This window comes from Pinus tabuliformis, chromosome X (genome assembly GCF_031772625.1).
Source record: "Pinus tabuliformis cultivar Carrire ecotype Pingquan chromosome X, CPIR1, whole genome shotgun sequence".
Lineage (NCBI taxonomy): Eukaryota > Viridiplantae > Streptophyta > Pinopsida > Pinales > Pinaceae > Pinus > Pinus tabuliformis.
The window spans coordinates 846718433-846741560 of record NC_142308.1 but is presented as its reverse complement, the minus strand read 5'-3'; the positions used below and the strand labels follow the sequence as shown (position 1 = coordinate 846741560).

General features: G+C 38.8%; 1 protein-coding gene across 1 annotated transcript in view; it reads left to right on the top strand.

Annotated features, from left to right (window-relative positions):
- The window catches only part of LOC149142397 (mediator of RNA polymerase II transcription subunit 14-like), a 164088-nt gene extending 162082 nt beyond the window's left edge, over positions 1-2006 (top strand). The window contains exon 8 of the mRNA XM_089451473.1: positions 260-2006. Coding sequence (XP_089307599.1) covers positions 260-1247 — 988 coding nt within the window. The 3' untranslated portion in view covers positions 1248-2006. The remainder of the gene's footprint in view (positions 1-259) is intronic.
- Positions 2007-23128: the final 21122 nt, after the last annotated feature.

The window sequence follows — 23128 nt, the reverse complement described above, 5'->3', positions numbered from 1 at the left end:
GTCGAGGTTTGTGCGTTACAATTTTAAATAAATAATCTCACAGGCTTTAGAGGAAGTTGGTGTGTAAATAACCTGAAAATCTAGACAGAAGCAACCACATTATTGCTCCATTTTTAGTCAAGATAGTATTTTCCTCTTTGTATTCTTGTTATGTTACACCATTGGAATCATATTGCTTTGAGTTATTCCTAATTTTACAGGTGATCTTTGCTACATAAATTAATTAGATAGTCGTATTCATTATATATTTTCTCTACAGGGGTCATGTGTATGAAGTAAGTTTTCCTGATTTAGGAGGACAAAATAAATTTCCAATTCAACTTTGTATGCGAGGTATGAGTGTGGAGAATTATAACCTGTACAGCCTGGCGCAGCAGCAACAACAAGCACTACCACGAAAGCAAACAAATAGCCAAGATGAACTAATCTTTCAGGAAATTCGTGAACTATGTGACTTGTTAGATCTGAGTGTGGAGAATTATAACCTGTACAGCCTGGCGCAGCAGCAACAAGAAGCACTACCACGAAAGCAAACAAATAGCCAAGATGAACTAAACTGTCAGGAAATTGGTGAACTATGTGACCTTTTTAGCAGGCGAGTTGTATCGGAACCATATGATGCATCTAAAATTGCTTCCTTTGTCACTTTGTTATTGCTGCCAATATCAGTTCTTCGGGAATTTTTGAAGCTCATTGCATGGAAGCAGGGGATAGCTCAAGCTCAGAGTGCTGATTCAGCTCCCTCAGAAAGGCCCCGTGTTGAATTATGTTTAGACAGTCACTTACGGTCGAATTCTTACGCAGTAATGTCTCTAGACGACGCACATCTGGATTTTTCAGACAAAGCAGCCAGTGCTCTGTCAAAGAGCAATATTCGTTATGATCGCCCACACAATGCAGTTGATTTTGAGCTCATTGTTTTCCTTGATCCTGCTTATTTTTCTTGTGTAAATGGTGCCAGCGGTGCAAGTGGGTTACCTCAATGTGTTTCCTTAAGATTGAAATATGCTTTTGGTGAAAATCCTCACGTGTCTGTTCTAAGCATGGAACGTAGTCATCGTGGATGTGCCAGTGGGCTTTGTACTGAGGATTGGGAGCGCTGTAAACAGGGAGTAGTTAAAGCAGTGGAAATTGCTGGACGTGGAAGTGGAGTTTGTGGGAGTTCAATGGATGTTTGTCAAGGAAGACTGCGAGCTGTGGCTGAAACATTACAACATTATTTTCAATCTTCTTTGCTTCAGCTCTGAAAGGGTGCAACCGGTAACACCTTCTGTAGGTGGCTTCACAGGTTGAGTTTTTACTATTGTACTATTGACCTGTCCCTGGCTTCTTTCCTATCGTCCACACAATCTAGTGGATTTTTGGTTTACTGTAGACCTTGAAAGTTGATCTTGCTTCTGTACGTGATGTAAATGCTGGCAGTGCAGCTTGGATTCTTCAATGTGTTCCTGGAAGGTTGAAATATGCATTTGGTTAAAATCCTAATGTCTTTCCTAGTGTAGATTGCTAGAAGTGAAAGTGGAGCAGCTGGGAGTTCAGTGGAAATTAGTTAAGGAAACTGCACGTTGTGGCTGAAACTTCCAGCACTACTAGCGATCTTCTTTGCTTCAGCCCCAAAGGGTGTAAATGGTAACACTCTCTTTAGGTGGCTTCGCAGCTTGAGTTCTTATTATTTTACTATAGCCTTGTTTGTGGCTTCTTCATCTTCATCATGCACCATTCGGTGAACTGTGGATAATGTCGTAGAGTCTAATACTGTGAAAAGGCTCGACAAAAGATGAGCATCTTTGGCAGAAACAATCCATCAGCCTGAAGATACCGTTACATAATGCATTCTAATTTTGTTACCTCTAATATCTCCTGTTTATAGCATGGTCTAATATTTCAGATGCACTTTGAGTAACAGCAATTGCATTCTTTTAACCAGAAGTGTCTGCAATGCAAACTTTCCTACAACCTTGTTCCTGTACAGAAAAATGATTCACTTTGGCCTCTAAGTTGATTTTGATGCGTATTAGACAATCCTTCTGTCTCCTGTGTGATTTACATTGGTCATGAAATTCTGTATCTATTACAAGTCGAATATTCTTGTCAAAGTTGTACTATTCCTTGTATCTTCATAATCTTCAGTAGATGACTGTCATGTGACAATCCAGTAACGACTAATAGACATTGAAACTCAACGACTATCACGGCTATGATTGCAAACAGAGCTGCCAGACTACCATAGGAGAACTTGATAGACATGTTACTTTGAAAATAAATCTGGTAAAAAAGAGATCTGGGAAATAAAATTTAAGCATTATAAAAATAATAATATCTTCGAATACGTGTCATGTTTATATCAAGCATATTTTGTAGAGAAGCTATGTATTGATTTCTATAAATGTCGAAAAATTGAGACATGGGTCTCAGGCTTCCATCTGTCTCTGAAGTTTGCAATAATTCTTTTGTTTTCATGAGAATAATTGCGCAACAGTGTGACGCAACACTTAAAGGAGTCAGAGGCAATTGGTTAGAAATTTTTACTCATTGGTGCTGCAGAAAATGGTGTCCAAGGATGGTGGGAAAATGATAAATAAAATCCTAACATACAAATAATAAAACGATAAATAAAATCCCTAACTTACAAACATAGTACTTATGGGAAAATGATAAATAGGATCACTAACTTAGGGTGTCCAAGGATGATGGAAAAATGATAGTGATAAATAGGATCACTAACTTAGGGTGTCCAAGGATGATGGAAAAATGATAGTGATAAATAGGATCACTAACTTATAAATATATCACTTTCACGGTGACGAGGGGCCTTAAGCATCTCAATAAAAAAATCCTAAAAAAAAGTAAAATGTAATGTCTCAAAAGTGGTCGCTGGTAAAACCATTGAGAGCTGATAGAATGTTTTTAAAATGCACAGCTGCTTGCTATCTATCCACTGAATCCTATACTTAGACTTCATGCTTGAGCCTGTCTTGAGCTATAATCAGCATACTTAGATTTCGTGCTTGAGTCTGTATTCAGCATACTTAGATCTCATGGTCGAGTATGTATTGAGTTATAATCAGGATAGATTTATTTTAATATTAAATTTTTTCAAAAAATACAATGTGTCATTTTCCATTATTTAAATAGTATTTTTGAATGCTATAAACAATATATATAAGATTAAACTAACACTTCAATCATAAAAACAAAAAAAATCATGATAAATACATATTTCTTAGGCTTCAACCATAAAAACAAAAAAAATCATGATAAATACATATTTTTAAATGATATATAAATTATATATAGTTGACATTAATATATTTTATATAACATATATATTAATGATTTTTATTACTAATATATCTTTAAGTATATGTCAATATTAGTTTATATTAAAATATTTTATTGATAACCCATATTGAATGTTTTATTATATATTTTAACAATTTTTTTTTTTCTATAGATAAGAGATATATATGAAATTGACATCAACAAAAAAATAGTTAACATAGATCTTCAAATAACTTATTTAAATCTCCCGTTGAAATATTTTTGAAAAGTATAAGGTTTAAACATCTTACTCACATTTTTTTTACTTCTAATTACTTTACATCATATTCATTTTATTTTATAGTCAGCATTATTTTTCTATTTAGAGCATAACTTTTTTCTTTTAGAGCATAGATCCATCTTAAGTAGAGATCTAACATGAGCCGAGAGGAATCAATTTTCTTTCCCTGGGAACTTCTTTAGAGTGAAAAGTACAATGTGTTATTTTTCATTGTTTAAATTGTATTTTTAAATACAAAATAGAGTATACATAGGACCAAATAAAAGTTTTAACCATAAAAACATTAAATATTTTTGAAAAGTATAAGATTTAAACATCTTACTCATATATTTTTTTACTTATATTCATTTTTTTTAATTATAACCAATATTATTTTTCTATTTAAAACAAATTTTTAATTTTATTTTAAAGGGGACAGATGGAGAAACATAGATACACATCCTCATACTGTGTTGTAGAATGAGCCTCTCAGCTTAATTACACATCTCCCTCATAATGGGTTGTACAATGAACCTCTCAACTCAACAAGGAACATAAACCCTTGGCTTTTCTTGCCTAGCCCTTGGTCATCGTAGACCATTTACCCCAATGACTTGGAACCAATGCCTTTATCCTGCTTTTTGAAATCACTAAAGGGCTATTGAGGAAGGATCTTGGAAGGTGAGTTTATCATGCTTGGTTTTATCATGATAGTAGCTTTTGTAGTGGCATTGAACAGGGATTGCTTGGTCTCTTGGACAGTTGCTTATAGCTTCTTCAATTCCTCTTCTTTTGTTGTCAAACCTTCGTATCTATGCAGTCATTTCGGTGAACCTCCTCTGTTACTGTTAGGTCCATATACTACTAGTGTAACCCCTTATTGTTATTAGTACAACCCTCTTATTATATTGTTGTGCCCATGTGGTCCCCATATTGTTATTATTGTGGCCCATAGAAGCTCACTATTGTTATTATTTTTCTGTTAGATTATTATTGTTATGTCGGCTTTGATTATATTATGACCCCTTAGACTCCTATATATAGAAAGGAGGTCTTTTCATTTGTATCATCTAAGAATTGCTCATTTGTGTAATGTAAAGGAGGTTGCCCCCTCGAAGAGGCTTATTTCTAAGGCATTCATCTATCTTTTGTATCTTTTTGTGAGCTTGTTTCATAACATTTGGTATCAGAGCTTTGGATTCTAGGGTTTCGCTACTCCAAACAAGTCATTGTGGAATTTTCGCTATAACGTTTTTTCTACAATGTTTCAGAAGCGAAAAAAGAATCCATTTGAGACAAAACCGCGCTGAACCTCGGGCCAAAATTCCAGATTTTGTCTCGCTATAGTTTCAGAGATATGATTTGAGGAAGTTAGGGTTTTTGCAAGCTCCAGAATTTCATCTAAAATGGGTCATTGTGGAATTTTCGCTATAACATTTTTGCTACGAAGTTTCAGAAGCTAAAACAAAAACCCATTTGAGAAGAAATCGGTCTAAATCTTGGGTCCGAATTTGAGATCTTGGCTCACTATATTTTCGGATATATGATCTGAGGAATTTAGGGTTTTTGAAGACTCTCGAATTACATCCTAAACATGTGACCTGGGGAAAATTGTCATAACTGTCTCTCTGAGCATCAGATTAAAATTTTGTAAGAAGTTACAGAAAGAGGACGGATTGTAGTTTTCTGTGTATATGTTTTAGATCCGAAGGTCAAAGCAGTGACACGTGGCACTTCATACAAGTTCGCTCTCCTAAAAAGGTATATAATTAGGTCATTGCGGGAGATTGGGAATAAAGCTTTCTTCGGGAATGCAATTGTGATTCAGTTTGCGGAGTTCGAAAGAGGACTTAGAGGGCTATTACAGGCCGAAATTGCAGAACTTAAAGATCCGAAATTACAGAGTTACAGTCGTTTCAATATCGAGCTCCTAAAATCAAGAGAAAGCGAGATGAGGAAGTTTGATGGCAAGGATCTGGTAAATTGGATACTACAAATGGAGAAATATTTTGATCTACATGGTGTACCACTGTTACAAAAGGTATCTAATTATTTAGAACCGAATCAATTTTTATGGTACAAAGGGCTTTGTTTTCATAAACCACTTGTTACGTGGTCAATTTTCATGGAGGAAATGATAACACATTATGAGGATACAAAAAACAGCACCTTCTTTAGCCAATTGATAAATCTCAAACAAAAGTGGTCAATGGCAGAGCACATTGAGGACTTTCAAAAATTGATATAAGGGAAAATGATATTCTAGAGAAGCAGAGCATTGATGTCTCCATTGGGACTTTAAATGATAACATTCAACATGAGGTTCGTCTTTCTGAACCTGATTCATTGGAGAAGGCATTTAGGTTGGCAAGAAAAATTGAAAGCGAAATTATGGAAACAAGGAATTCCACCACTTATGACTATAATTATGGAAGTTTTTTTTCTCCTAGCCTTCTACAACTTACAAGGTTTACACGACAACAATTGGAAGAAAAAAGAGCAAAAGGGTTTTGTTACAATTGTGATAGCAAATACACTAAAGGTCATAAGTGTGTTGGGAAGAAATTATTTTACATAGATTATGAAGAGGAGGAAGAAAAGGATCAAGAAACATCAAAAGAAGAGGATATACACTAGGAACCAACCCCAAAGAAAGAAGAAATGAATCCGACCATATCTTGTAAAACATTGGCAAGAATTAGCACTCCTCAAACTCGCAAGATAGAAGGGCATATCAAGAAGAAAAAGGTTCAAGAAGTGAAAGATCACATCGAGAAAGAAGAAATGAATCTGACCATATCTTGTAATGCATTGGACGAAATTAACACTCCTCAAACTATTAAGATCGAATGACATATCAAGAAGAAAAATGTTCAAGAAGTGAAAGATCACATCGAGCATCAAGAAATGAATCCAACCATATCTTGTAATGCATTGGAAGAAATTACGACTCTTCAAACTCTCAATATAAAAGGACATATCAAAAATAAAAATATTCAAGCAGTGAAAGATCACATCGAGCATCAACAACAAGTTCTCCAACTTTTAAAGGATAATGCCACTTTGGTGCAGAATCCAATGAAACAACGGGCAGGTCAACATCGCAGTAAAAGAAGTTTTGATGTAGGTGATTGCATATTTTTACGGCTACATCTCAAGCAAGTTATTTATGAGAAGGAAATGTTGGCAATACTACATGCACTTAAAAAATGACGACCTTACCTAATGGGAAGACACTTCAAGGTAAAAGTGGATCATGATAGCCTTAAATACGTTTTAGAACAAAGATCATCTTTAGAATAACAAAAAAAATGGGTCACAAATATGTTGGGTTATGACTTTGAAATCATATACAAAAAAGGGAAGCAAAATATTGTTGCAGATGCACTCTCAAGAAAGGATGAGGATGTGGAAGCATTGTTTTGTTCTATTTCTATTATCCAACCAAATTGGATAAATGAAGCATAGCCAAATTGGATAAATGAAGCAAGGGATGAATGGAAGAAGGATGAAGAAGTGTGGCCACTCATTCAAAAGTTGCAGAAGATCCTAGTTCAAACAATATTGCCAGAACTTGATGAGGAAGGAAAAATCATATTGGAGCCTTGAGTAGTCACAGAAACAAGAACCCGACAGCTACGAAATCGATCAATTTAAGAGTATCTCATCAAGTGGAAGAACTTACCCGCTGAATATTCCACATGGGAGGACAATTTTTTTTTACAAAAGCATCAAAAACTACTCAACCGTTGAGGACAACACTTTTTGAAGGACAGGGGCATGTTAGGTCCCTATACTACTAGTGTAACTCCTTATTGTTATTAATACAACCTCCTTATTATATTGTTGTGCCCATGTAGTCCCCATATTGTTATTATTGTGCCCCATAGAAGCCCACTATTGTTATTATCGTGCCTTTACATTATTATTGTTATGTCGGCTCTGATTATATTATGACCCCTTAGACTCCTATATATAGAAATGAGGTCTTTTCATTTGTATCATCTAGGAATTTTTCATTTGTGTAATGTAAAAGAGGTTGCCCGCTCGAAGAGGCTTATTTCTAAGGCATTCATCTATCTTTTGTATCTTTTTGTGAGCTGGTTTCATAATTACCTAGCTAAATGAATTTGCTTTCTAATTGCAAGAGTTGCAAGATGCTCTTGTATAATTCTTCCCTTGTGGTGGTGAAAGAGTCTTGGTGTCTGGCTAGCTCTTTTTCCAGCTCATGTGGTTTTTCATCTAATATCAAATTTCCTCTTAGATCTATTTATTTAAGTCTTAAGTCTTCAAGCCTCTCCCTCTTCAAAGCTTTTCCCATGCTAGGTATCCTTCAGCTCAAAGTGCGAACAACTGCATTAAGGCCATGGACTTAACCGTTTTGATACTATATGATCTGTTAACATTAAGCCTATGGTTTGTCCATCTCATCAACATGGATACTTCATGGAATTAGAATTCTATGTTTCAACCATTTGATTTCATTGTCAATTTTCACCTTAAAATTAAGTGCAAAGGTTATTGTTCTCTGCAATTTCTTTGGTATTTGGAATCAAGCTCCTCTTGCTCTGTCAATGTTGTATTAGTATTGCTTTGGTTGACCAAAAACAATGCCCAAAGAAACTTTGTTGGTGCAGATTGTAAATATATTCACACTCTACTACATCATACATGCTTTTTTTTTTTTTAATGGCCAACTCCAATGGCAAATTCAATGAGATAGAACTTTGTTGTTCATTGTTCTTTTAGCTCTATTTTAATTGTTTTCTGGTTGTAGATCAATTAATCAATTAATGATTAAATTAGAGTGTATCTAAGCTATGATTTCAAGTGATGTTTAGCCAATAAAACACCATACCAATGCATCAAAATAGGATTTTGTTGGCAGCGCTAGACCCGCCAACATTCAGGGGATCTCCTCGAGATGAAGTCTCAACTAGATCTCACACCGTTTAATGTAGGAGTCCCATCTGGTACGATGGCCCGATTGCCATTATCTTAAATATATGCCTTAGCTCTTTCTTGTCAGAACGCGAGAGGGGTTTAATTTGTCTTAAAAAATAGAGGTTCGCGTGCCTAGTGAGTGCTTAGTGCCACTTGTGTCAAAGTTCTTTCACTGCAGAGGGAGAAGGTGAAAGTGAGTCTCAGGATGAAAAGGAATAGTCCCAACTCCACTAGAGACACAACACATTAGGATATGTGCATCTTCCGGCGGAGTAGCCCACACGGATGGAAAATTCACAAACACAAGGTGAACAAATAGCACGTACAACACCCAACGAATAGTCCACATGAGTGCAACGGACGTTATAACAAGTTTACAAGAATGAATCTATCGAGTGTCTGGCGGGATAGCCCACACAGGTGAGACAACGTTAGCAACTGATACAACACATCTCCAGCAACATATGTACTAAAGCAACTGAAATAGTTCAACTGTCTTAATATAGGTTAAAGCAATATGCATTACAAGCATCCAAAGAATAGTCTTATAAACGAATACAATACATGTCTGAAAACGTGTTGCCCTATTAACAAGCTTCTGAATTAAGCGAAAGTTCCAAGGCACATTTGTACACCATTAGATCACTAACTCCGATAGAGGAGTGTTGGAGCCACTGCTCGCTCCTCAAAGAAAAGATTATAGACTCTCAAGGCTATGTGGGAGGTGCCACGGTCAAAAGTTCGTTGCATGTACAAATGAGGGGTATATATAGCCAAGGGTGAAACTGACCCTTGTGATTGTTTGACTTCCCTCATGACTGTTTGACTTACATGACTCTTTAACTTTACATGACTTCAATTTTACATGTGGGTATCTTGGACTTCCACGTTACATTACATTGATTACAATAGTATGGCCCACAGTACTGATGTGGCCGAGATGACTCATGACATGAATCGACACGACAATGATAGTATGTTCATGTTGTTGGTGGTGTCCATGTCGAGCTGTAGTGCTGCTGAGTGATGAGTGTGCTCTTGGTGTATCACAGCTTAACCTCCGCATGGCAAGGTGTGTGGAGTCTTCGATGGTCTTGGTGTTCACTTGATGTTGCACGTGCATGTCTCTCCTTTGCTTGTACTTGGCATGCTCTATGTGTTTGTTCATTCGTGAACAAGTCTCCTACCATGCGCTCCTTGTTCATCGCATTTGCCATCACGCCATGTCTCATTTGTGTACATGTATCTACAATCACTCATGATGAGATGACATCAAATCCAGAAATATCCTAGTCTACCATAAAGCATTATATTTTGTTTTCAGATGCAGGTGATTGGGAGAGAGGACAAGGCTCTGAAATTGCGTAGAGCACATTTCAGGCCGGGATGCGGGCTCCAGGCATTGTCAATGAAAATTTCGCAAAGGTCACTGGGAGGCTGGGATGAGCAGTCCAAATCAGCAGAGACTGTCTGCGGGATCTGGCTCGGCTGGAGGGCAGATCTACGCAAATTTTTGAGGGAGACAGTGTAGGTAGCAAGGGGACACTGGCAGTGAAAACTGTGCTATTCTCTGGGGAGGCTAGCAGCAGGCTGCTAGCCAAAACTGCACAAAGATGGGAGGCAAACATGCAGGACATCCATGCGCAGTTTCTGGGCTGAGCGGGATGCTAGAAAACTGGGAGGCAGACCATGAAAACTGCACAGTTTTCATGAGGAGCAGTGAGCCGGCCATCAGGGTGGTTGGCTAACAGAACTGCAAAAATTTCGAGGACAGTGCAGTGACAGGCATCGGGTGTCTATCCGACATGTCTACGCAATTTCTTCAGTCAGTAGAGGCGGGCATGCTTGGAAGCTTCTACACAATCTTTTGGAGGAGTGAGGCCTGGGGTCACTGCTTGGTCAAACTCTCTAGTTGACTAGTTGGAGGCTTGACGACTTTGCTTGTGGGCATCATAGATTGAGATGGATTGCTAAGAAACTTCTGCATTGTTCTAGGTGATAATCAGTGGGGTTGACTCCAGGATTGCGCAATGCAGAATGTCTAGGAGGCAACCTCAAGCTCTGCGCAATTCTCGGCAACAATACATGATCACTGAGAGCTGAGACTACGTAGTGCAACTCAACGAGGGTGTGGCTATTGGAGGGTGATCCGATCGACACAGTTTTAGCAAAATGACTAAGTGTGTGAACAAGTGACTTCGTACATGCATGACCTTGAGAACACACACTCAATGTGACTTGACGACAAGACACCTCGAACCATTAAGACAACATACACTAATTGTGACTGACCGAGAGTGCGAGCGACAAGCACAACACTTGTGATAGATTGTTGAGTGGCTGCGATGACACTTGCGCGACAGTGCTTACAACATTGTGTGTGAGTCTGATATATGTTTACATAGCGAGAACAAATCAAACACAACCTTCAACATCACCAGAACAAGGTCGCAAGCATGACATAGCAATCTACATGTCGAAGACGATAGTTGGTCAAACAAGTGAAAAGGAAGCAAGACATGTAGAAGAAACACATAAAATGACTTTTCATGTTTGTGTGCATGCATGTTACTGAGGACAAGATGATATGACAATGACAAGCAATCCTACAAACAACTAAGAGGTGTACTTTGAAAAGTGTTCTTTACTTACCATACTTACCCTCAAGATGATCATGCATCCGACGAAGTTTGCATGCAGTCATGATCTTTTATGTTCCTTAGTCCTTCTCCTCAACTCCTTCGAAGCAATTTCGACATGTCACGTTTTCCTGTAGTCACTGAGAGGTAGATTTGCGCAATTTCAACAGAAAGTGACTTATGTCGGAATGAGTCCTTGGGAGGCTCATTTGTGCAATTTCTACATGCAAGATAGACATGTCAGCTTCGACAACATTGCGTAGTTTGAGGCACAAGACACTACTACAGGATGGGGGCCCTGGGAGGACACCTCTGTGCAATTTCTGAGTGCAGTGCAGTTGGACTGCTCTGCACATTTTTGGGGAGCAGTGTTAGCTGCTTGACTGCTCTGTGCATTTTTGGAGAGGAGTGTTGGTTGGGGTCTTTGCAGGCTGCGAGGTTTCAGCAGGCAAGGGAGGTTGGTGTCTCTGCGCACTGTGGGGTTTCAGCAGGAAAGGGAGGAAGCTTGATGGTTGCAGAAGAAAAGTGCACAGTTCCAGGAAGCTGGATGAGGCTAGGTTGCTCGGGAAAATGGCTAAGTGTGAGATCAGTGAAACATATGTAAACATTGATAGGACTTGACTATGATCACACACGAACACTTAGTGACACAACGTAGACCATCCATAATGCATAAGACATACTTTGCTTGATGCAACAACCTTCATGACAAGAGTGCATGAAGTGAGAGTGAAACATGTTTATGTGATGATGACCACTTATACACACACAATTCCCTTGAAGCAAAGCACCATTCCCTTTGCATGACAAACAACAACCCCTATGCCCGAAAATGACACATGTTGCATAAAGATGAGAATGCGGACAACTCTTAGGATCAAGGAGGGGAGATTGAAATCATCAGCTTACCAATAAGTGACCAAGGATGATCGATCGTAGGATCCAAGGTAGGTTCTGAAAATTGCATATGAGCCAAAATTTCAGAGGGTAGTTGTCGCTGTTACAACACTTGGCGACACACTGGTAGAACTCTAGCTCTTTTAATGGACCTTGTTTCGTGAAAAACGAGTCTAACCCTTCCGTAAGTATTGTTCGATTCTTTGATCATCATGGTTTCCACACTAGCTTGGTTGAAAGATGTAGTCTCTACCATTCTCTTGATCGGTCAACACACATTCCAAGCGAGTCAACTTAGTTATTTCGATTGGGGATGAGGGGTATATTGATGCACAAGTAATATAACTATCAGAGTTTAAATTTCATCTCTGGTGTTGCTCTGCTGCCAGCATGCTTAGAAAGTACCCTGATGGAGTCACGCAAGAACACAAGCATTGCTCCACTGCCAGCAAGCCTAATCAGTACCCCGACGGAGTTACTTGCATCACCTCTCTGCGCATGAAGTCTTTCTCTTCTTTCGCCTTATTCATTTTTCATTTTTTTCAAGGACTGTGCATGGCCACTTATTTATTATAGAGGCAGAAGAGGGATCCCAACTTATTGAGATCATAAGAGGTTGTTCCTTCAGAGACGTATGTTATGTCTACCTCTAACCTACTTGTTAAGGTTTTCCCCTTCACCTTACTCTACTTGACTGAGTTGACAAGGATTAACCCAAAACAACCGATTGGAGTAGGTGGTACTAGTTAGAGCGCAAGCGTTGTGTTTTCACCAAGACCCACTTTGAACAAAACATATTTTCCATCAAGGCATCATCGACTGAATTCAACAAGTTCTTCATAAAGAGAGAGGACACTAGATAACCAGATATTGATAACTGTACAAGTCCTCTTAGATTTGCCCAGCTTGTCTCGAGATTCAAACATGGTTTCACAAGAGGCTAACCTACAAGTACAAGCAAGCAAAGAAAACAAAAGCAAAAAGCAGAAGTAAAGCAAGAGAAAAACAAGTAAGCAAAGCAAGAAAGAAAGCAAGCCAAATGTAAGCAAGCAAACAAGCATACAAACTAGGAACAAAAGCAAAGCAAGAAGCAAAGACTACTCCTACTCCTATGCTAAATATTGCATGGGCCTACTCACGTGAGGTGATATTTCCAATGCAACCATTGGTGCATTTGCTGGCCCATGTTGGTGAAGGCATGGTTTTTGAAAAGCACAGTCAAGCGAACCGGCAAACATGAAAGATATAACAATGAAGACCAACACACTCTGAGTTTAAATGCGTCCACAGAAAAGAAAAGAGTGAAACCACAAGACAAACACTATGTGGACTTACCATGGCTCTGTGACACATTGCGTATAGATGATAAGCATATGCACTCTCTTGACTATGACAGACAAGCAAACATGAGAAAAAGAGACAAATTATACCTTGCAAGTGTGCTTGCTGTGAATGATTCCTCCAATGCATAAGCGATGGGATCACATGATTCTGGTGGAGGAAGCGAAATTTGTGTTTGATTGATCTTCAGTGAAGAAAGATGAGTGATGAGGAGCCTTGGGTGTTTCACAAATTTCCTGATCAGAAGTGGAACTAACCTCAGGATAACGAGGGCCTGACATAACCATCAGCTCAGGCTGAAGTGCCTTGATAGCCTGTGGGGTTTCCACTTTGTCAATAGATAGATCATCAGAGACCAGTGGCTTAGAAAGATTAACAACGAGTGAATCAAAATCTTGATCAATTGAAGAAGTATAGAGATCATGACAACCATGATCAGAAAATTCAGGATGTTTGTTACAGAGGGGTAGATGAGAAGCAATAATGTTCACCCTCTGTGTTTCCGGAAAAAGTAGATGAAACGTCAAGTGTATTCTCAATGAAAGATTTGTCCTCTCTGATATCAAATGATGGAATGACATCAGGTGTGTTCTGTGAATGATCAAAAGTAGATGCATCCATGGATGGATTTACACAAGGAAAATCAGAGATAACAGAATCACCAATGATGTCAGGAAAAAGCGGAGGAGGCGTGGACAGAAGGAGGTCATACCACGGGTTGATGTTTGGATCCCTAGTCATACTCATCATGAATGACATCGCAAGTTGGTTGTGCAACATCAACTCTGTTGATGGCTTGATCCTCATTCACAACAGCTGTAGAGTCCGGAATGGAAGAACACAAGACAGTGCAATCAGGAGGATTGACAAAATGCGAAGATGGAGGTTGAGGTAATAAGAGTGTATGACAACCCATGGGCTTCCCAACCAAATCTGCGCAAAAATTGAGAGTAGTGAGGGTGGCAGGATGTGACAATTGAACAATTGTGTGTGCATGTTCTCCCACATCACTCTGCAAGGGTGGAGCTGTCTGATGAGGGGAAGGCAGGCAGTCACTTGTGACAGCAATGGTGTCCGCTTGTGATTGCACAACTCCACCATCGAAGGATGTTGAGTGAGGTTTGAACTTTTTCTTCTCATTGGGATAGATTGATTTGTGAAGGCAATATTCAAATCTGTCCATGTGATATTGGAATTTCATCTGACTTTTCGGAGCTTCAAACATGAGTAGACGGAAGCACCCCCAAAATTCCTCTAGAGATTCATGTGGGGCCTTCTGTTGTTGTAACATTTTTTTATCAAGTGCTTCAGGATCGAAATGGTGAAAAACAGATTCTATTAGATCACTGAACTGCTTGAATGAGTGCACAGAGTTATGAGGCAGTATGCTACACCATCGCAATGGGTAGTCGTGAAGTGTGTGTGCGAGCAGTGAACATACCTTTGTTTCACTAAAACCTTCCACGTTCTCCAAGAGTGCATGGAAGGCATCTAAGTGCTCAGGTCAGGCCACTTCGCCTTCACCATCATACATGATTTTTGACAAGTCATCCCAAAACTCCCTCTCGACGTGAAAGATATGTCCATTGGATAGACATTTCGGAGGGTGAACTATAACAAACTCCATGATAGATGTGCGAAGAATTAAAACAGATTGTGAGGACTCAACTTGTCATCTGGCCCCCCTTCTAGTGCCAGAAATGTTGACGATGTTGGACCCGCCAACATTTAGGGGATCTCCCCAAGATGAAGTCCCAACAAGACCTCACACCGTTTGGTGAGGGAGTCCCATCTGGTACGATGGATCGGTTTCCATTATCTTAAATATATGCCTTAGCTCTTGCTTGTTAGCACATGAGAGGGGTTTACTTTGTCTTCGAACAACAAGGTTCACGTGCCTGGTGAGTGCTTAGTGTCACTTGTGTCAAAGTTCTCTCATTGTAGAGGAAGAGGGTGAAAGTGAGTCTTAAGTTGAAAGGGAATAGTCCCAAATTTGCTAGAGACAGACAACACATTAGGTTATGTGCAACTTCCTGTAGAGTAGTCCACATGGATGCAACAGTAAAAAACACAAGGTGAACAGATAGCACGTACAACACCCAACGGAATAGTCCACACAGGTGCGATGAGCGTTATAGCAAGTTTACAAGAATGAATATGTTGAGTGTCCAACGGGATAACCCACACGGGCGAGACAACGTTAGCAACTGATACAACACATTTCCAACATCAAATATACTAAAACAAACGAAGTAGTTCAAATGTCTTAATATAGGTTAAAGAAACATGTATTACAAGCATCCAAAGAATAGTCTTACAAACAAATACAATACATGTGTGAAAACATGTTGGCCTGTTAATAGGGTTCTAAATTAAGCGAAAGTTCCAAGACACATCCGTACACCATTACATCACTAACCCCAATAGTGGAGTGTTGGATCCATTGCTCGCTCCTCAAAGAAAAGATTATAGACTCTCAAGGCTATGTGGGAGGAGCCAAGGTCAAAAGTCCGTTGCATGTACAAATGAGGGGTATATACAGCCAAGGGTGAAATTGACCCTTGTGACTGTCTAACTTCCCTCATGACTATTTGACTTACATGACTTGTCAACTTTACGTGTGGGTCTCTTGGAATTCCACGTAACATTACCTTGGTTACAACAATATGGCCCACAGTAGTGATGTGGTTGAGATGACTCATGACATGAATCAACAAGACAACGTTGGTATGTTCATGCTGTTGGTGGTGTCCATGTCGAGCTACAGTGTTGATGAGTGATGGGTGTGCTCTTGGTGTATCATAGCTTCACCTTCGCATGGCAAGGTGTGCAGAGTCTTCGATGGTCTTGGTGTCCATTTGATGTTGCACGTGCATGTCTCTCCTTCGCTTGTACTTGGCATGCTCCATGTGTTTGTCTATTCGCGAACAAGTCTCCTAGCGTGCGCTCATTATTCATCTTGTTCGTCGTCGCGCCATGTCTCATCTGTGCACCTGTATATGCAATCACTCATGACGAGAAAACATCAAATCCAGAAATATCCTAGTCTACCATGATGCATTATCTTTTGTTTTCGTATGTAAGTGATTGGGAGAGAGGACAAGGCTATGAAATTGCGCTTTGCAAATTTCAGGCCGGAATGTGGGCTTTGGGCACTGTCAATGAAAATTGCGCAGAGGTCACTGGGAGGCTGGGATGAGCAGTCTAGATCAACAACGACTATTTGCAGGATCTGGACCGGCTCGAGGGAAGATCTGCGCAATTTTTCCAGGGAGACAATGTAGACAACAAGGGGACACTGGTAGTGAAAATTGTGCAGATTCTCTTGGGAGGTTGGCAACAGGCTACGGGAGGCTGCTAGCTAAAACTACGTAGAGCTGGGAGGCAAGCCTACAAGACATCCTTGCGCAGTTTTTGGGCTGAGCGGGATGCTAGGCAGCTGGGAGGCAACCCATGAAAACTGCGTAGTTTTCAGGAGGAGCAGCAGGCCAGCTGTCACGGTGGCTGGCTGACAGAACTGTGTAAATTTCGAGGATAGTGCAATGAAAAGCAGCAGGTGTCTATCTAGCATGTCTGCGCCATTTTTTGGAGGAGTGAGGCCTTGGGTCACTGCTTGGTCAAACTCTCTAGTTGACCAACTGGAGGCTTGACAGATTTGCTTGCGGGCAACACAGATTGAGATGGCTTGCTAAGAAACTTTTGCGCTTTTCTGGGTGACAGTCAGTCAGGTCGACTCTAGGATTGCGTAATGCAGACTACTTGGGAGGTATCCTCAAGCTCTGCACAATTCTGGGCAGCAGTACATGATCACTGGGAGTTGAGACTGCACAGTGCAACTCAACGAGGGTCTAACTATTGGAGGGTGATCCGGTCGATAGAGTTTCAACAAAATGACTAAGTGTGTGAATGAGTGACTTCATACATGCATGACCTTGTGAACACACACTCAACATGACTTGACGACAAGACACCTCGAACCATTAAGACAACATATACTCAGTGTGACTGACCGACAGGTGCGAGAAACAAGTGCAACACTTGTGATAGATCGTTGAGAGACTGCAACGACACTTGCCTGACAATGATTACAACATTGTGTGTGAGTGTGCTATATGTTTACATAGCAATCACAACTCAAACACAACCTTCAACATCACCAAAACGAATTCACAAGCATGACATAGCAATGAACATGTCGAAGACGACAGTTGGTTAAACAAGAGAAAAGGAAGCAAGACATGTAGAAGAAACACATAAAATGACTTTTCATGTTTGTGCACATGCATGTTACTGAGGACATGATGATATAACAATGACAAGCAGTCCTGCAAACTCAAATAAGAGGTGTACTTCGAAAGGTTTTCTTTACTTACCATACTTACCCTTAAGATGATCATGCATCTGATGGAGTTTGCATGCGGTCCTGATCATTTCAATTACTTGGTTCCTTGGTCCTCCTAAACTCCTTGGAAGCGATTTCAGTATGCCACATTTTCTTGTAGTCATGGAGAGGTAGATCTACGCAATTTCAACAGACAATGATTGTTGTCGGAATGAGACATGAGAGGCCCGTCTATGCAGTTTTTGCATGCAAGACAACCAGGGCAACTTAGACAACATTGCGCAGTTTTGAGGCACAAGACACTGCCGTGAGATGGGGGTCTTGGGAGCACACCTCTGTGCAATTTCTGAGTGCAGTGCAACCAGATTGCCCTCCATATTTCTCGAGAGTAGTGTTGGATGTCTGACTGCTCTACACATTTTTGGAGAGAAGTGTTGGCTGGGGTCTCTGCAGGCTGCGGGGTTTCGGCAGGAAAGGGAGGTTGGTGTCTCTGCACGCTGCGGGGTTACAATAGGAAATGGAGGAAGCTTGAAGGTTGCAGAAGCAAAGCGCACAGTTCCGGGAAGCTGGATGAGGCTAGGTTTCTTAAGAAATTGGCTAAGTGTGAGATTGGTGAAACATATGTAAACATTGATAGGACTTGACTGTGATCGCACACTGACACTTAGTGACATAACATAGACCATCCAGAATCCATAAGACATACATTGCTTGATGCAACAATCTTCGTGACAAGTGCATGAAGTGAGAGTGAAACATGTTTATGTGATGTCTACCACTCATACACACATAATTCCCTTGAAGAAAATCAACATTCCCTTTGCATGTCAAACAACAACCCCTATGCTCGAAAATGACGCATTCTGCATAAAGATGAGAACACAGACAACTCTTAGGATCAAGGAGGGGAGCTTGAAATCATTAGCTTACCAATAAGTGGCCAAGGATGATTGATCACAGGATCTAAGGTAGGCTCCGAAATTTGCATGCGAGCCAAAATTTTGGAGGGTGGTTGTAGTCGCTACAATAGATTCAAAGAAGAATTTGATTGATGAATTAATTGGAAACACATATTTAGGTAGAGATTATTGTTGGCTGTGAAAGACTCCCATCGATTCAATTAATAGTGATTCACGTTGGGTGTGGATGGTGGATGGCATTTAAGTAGATCCAAGAATTTGCTCAAGGTATATGAATATGAGGTAGTAGTTACTTTGATCCGTGGAATTGCTCAAGATATATTAATATGAGGCTCAAATTATTTCTTTGATCCAACAATCTTGTACTTTACACTAGAAGAAAAGAAAATGTGGATTGTCCTTTTAATAATTAACCTCATAATTCTAGTAATTTAGATCAAAACAAGATTGAGGTTGTAGAAAAATAATCAAGTGTTGTTGGCTGTGTTTATTTGCTCCTGGAAAGAGTAATGAAAGAATGAAAATGTCGATGGATTACATTGTTGTAGTGAAACAAGGTAAATTACGTTGGGTAGTGACTTTTGATAACAAACATTCAAGCACTAGCCATTTCCACAATCACACAATTCTTTAACATAGAATTTTACCCAAGAAACCCAAATGGGAAAATCGAATGGATTGAGGCTTTTTATTAAGCAAATGTTCAACTGTGTATGCCCAGTGTTCTCCATGTAAATAATTTCCAGCATGCGAAGAATGTCAACTCAACACAATTATTGCTAGAGGTGTTCCCAAGACTTAAAAAAACGACTCTCAAACTATGTTGTCACTTCAACAATGTTTTCAAAGAGGAGTTAACTTGGGCGAAGGCAAGGTAAATATACCAGAACATAAAAGTAAGATTCAAAGAAGAATTTGATTGATGACTCAATTGGAAACACATTTAGGTAGAGATTATTGTTGGTTGTGAAAGACTCCCATCGATTCAATTAATAGTGATTCGCATTGGGTGTGAATGGTGGATGGCATTTAAGTAGATCCATGGATTTTCTCAAGGTATATGAATATGAGGCTATAGTTTCTTTGATCCAACAATCCCGTGATTTACACTAACAGAAAAGAAAATGTACATTGTGCTTTTAATAAATAATCCCACAATTCTAGTAATTTAGATCAAAACAAAATTAATGTTGTAGAAAACTAAAGTGTTGTTAGATGTGTTTACTTTCTCCTAGAAAGAGTAATGAAGGAATGGAAATGTTGATGAATTACATTTTTGTAGTGAAACAAGGTAAATTATGTTGGGGTAGTAACTTTCGACAACAAACATTCAAGCACTAGCCATTTCCACAATCATGCAATTCTTTAACAGAGAATTTTACCCTAGAAATACAAATGGAAAAATCAAATGGATTGAGGATTTTTATTATACAACAAATTTATTACAAAATGATAAGCAATACACAAATTTAGTGTTTTGTTATTCGCTAGCAGAAAATTTGCAGATAACTATGGCTCAAGAAGTTTCATTTATCATGGGATAGATTCAATGTCTTCTTCTATTTTGATTATCATGCATACTGCTTCTTTGAGCTCTCCTCTTTGTTACTGCCCTTATTCATTTTCTCCTCATCTCGCTTCATTGTCGAATCCCCTTCTTCTCCACAACCTTTATATCTAATGGCCTACCTCAAAAGGCCAACCATCACAATGATTCATTTCATCTTCCAAGTCAAAAGAATCTTAGGACTATTCAATCATCTTTGGAAATTTACTTTTTTTATTACAATGTCAAAAAAGAGATTATTTAGAGCATCCCTTTTGGATCACACTTTCCCATTTTCATGTTTTTCTCCCAAAGTCTTCAATTCCCTTTGATCTTCTTCTTCTTCTTTGCATCTCTATGTCTACCTACTTGATTGCCACTAAGCAATCATTGATAAATCTCCAAGAAAGGGTGCCTCCATTGTATGATGGAAGATAAGAGCCAAATATTGGTTGCTTTTGGCATGAGCCTCCTATCCATTTCCTGGCTAGAGATGACATTCCCTACAATAATAGGTCTTTAGACAATCACTACTCCTTGGGATAGGTGAAAGAATCTCCTCTTTCCGCTTGACTCTCCACACTTTCCTCTTGGTTGTTGGGTTCTTGGGATGGATTTTTGGGTAAAGCCTCTAGCATTTGCCTCCCAATGTCCTATCGTTTTGAAATAATGGAAGTACTTCATGCATTGATTGCTTGGCCTTCTAATGTGATAGCAATTTTTAGCCTTATGACCTATTTTCTTACAGCATAAAGAAATCAAAGATACCATGCCATACTTTTTCAGTTTGTGATGATGATTGCTTGGTTGGTTGTTTGGTCACCTAAACATTGAAGTAGATTTGGGTGGCAGAATCATCCCCTATTTGCCCTCTTCTAAGCCAAAGTTATTAGAACTGGACCAGTGATTGAACCGGTAGACCCCCCAGACTGGGAACCAGTCAGAACCGTATAGAAACCTGTAAAAAAACTGATAAACCAAAAACACAAAAAAATTCAAATTTTAAAGAAAAACATATATAATCATGTGCATCCATATGAATCCAAACCATTTCACACAAATAAGAAAAAGTTCTCATTTATATAGCATGCAAGGGTGCATATAACAAAAATAGCACCGAGTGCAATCCATCTCTAAACATAAAATACATCAACAAATAAGCTCCACATGGCCTCCAACGTCCAAAACAAATTATGCTACAAAAAATACCTACATATCATCAAAATCGTTGCGTATATTGGGATCTTCGTCATCAATATCACCCTCTAACCATTAAAATAATATAACAAAACCATAGCATGTCTAGTCAAGATTTTGTTTTAAGTGATGGGTATTCTCTTTGTAGGCTCATGATAAAGGAGTTCAACAACCAATGCCACTGACATCAAGGTACATATAGGGCTTGGTGCTCTTAACTAAATACAAGCTTAGATCCATCTAACACCGGATCTATCATGTGCTGAGAGGGATCAAATCCCTCGAGGTACAAACCTTTCCTCAAGTTCTACACTCCAAAAAGAAGGTTTGCACCTAGAGGGATTTGATCCCTCTTGCATGATAAAGCCGGTGTTAGATGTATCTAAGGCGGTGATATCTTAATATATATTAAAATATAAGAAATTTAATATTACATTAATCCAAAGTTATTAAATTTAATAATATTAATATTATAATATCAATATTAGATTTAATGATGTTTTTTACATGGCATGGCATGACATGATAACAAAATTTATAATAAAACTACATCAAATTAATATTTTCAAATATTACAATTTTAATGTGGAAATATTTATGTCTTTAAAGATTTGAATATATCCCTAGGATATGGTTTTTCCTTTTAAAGATTCATTTTACAAATGTTTAGTTAAAATAAATACTATTTGGAGCAAGATTTTCGATTCTTTGTGTTAAATTAACCTTTTTCCTTTGATTTAAGAAATGACATTGGCTTTAGTAACTAGTAAAATGTTTAAAAGTTTACTTTTTTATTGGAATTTTAATGTGGTAATTTTTTTTTTAAAGGTAAATGTCTGATCCATTCAAATTCATGTATATGATAAAGGAAATACTAAAAGCATGAGATAATTTACTTACACATCAGGGTCATATTGCGCTGTAGAATGCACCTCTCGGCGCAACTAGTTCCATTTCCTCGTGCATGGGAAAATCAATGTAGCGTTACAATCCCCCCAATCCTGAAATCCTGGAAAATTGTTAAGTTTGCTGGATTTTGAGTAAGATCTAAAATTCTACTTTCTCCATATGAAATCCAATGAGGTTAAAACCATTCTCAGACATCTTGAGTCATTTCATGGTAATGTTAAAAATTTAAGTAAAAGGATGAAAATGAAAGATAAAGGAGAATGTCACTTTTACTTAGGGTCGTAGCAATAGTAGGGCCATATGCTTGAATATTAGACACCTATTATGGGCTAGTGCCCAGCTAAGACAAACATTAAAAGAAAAAAATTGAAATAGGCCCCACTTGATGTGTTCCACGGGGCTTTACCATATAGAACCAGACAAAAACGGTTTAAGGGATCGGTTCAAACCGGTTTTTGCATCAAAACGGTCAGATCGGTTTGAATCGACTGGTCTGGTTCTGTCCATATAAAATTGTTCTAAGCCTATACAACTAGATTTGTGTAGTTTTTTACCCACATATTTTACAACTTCCTTTTCCTCCATGGCAATGGATTCTTTTCTAGTTCCACTTGCCTTGAGAAAGGTGGCTTGAGTTGAATTTGTGCTTGCTTCTTGTTCACCAAATCCTAGGCCTTTATTGAAATAAAATGGGGATTACAATCCCTTGGCCTTTCTTGCCTAGCCTTTGGCCATTGTAGCCCATTTGCCTCACTAAGTTGGAACTAATGCCTTTAGTGTGCTTTTTGAAATCACTAAAGGCACTTTGATGAAGGATTTTGGAAGGCGATATTTTCTATGTTTGTGGTGCTA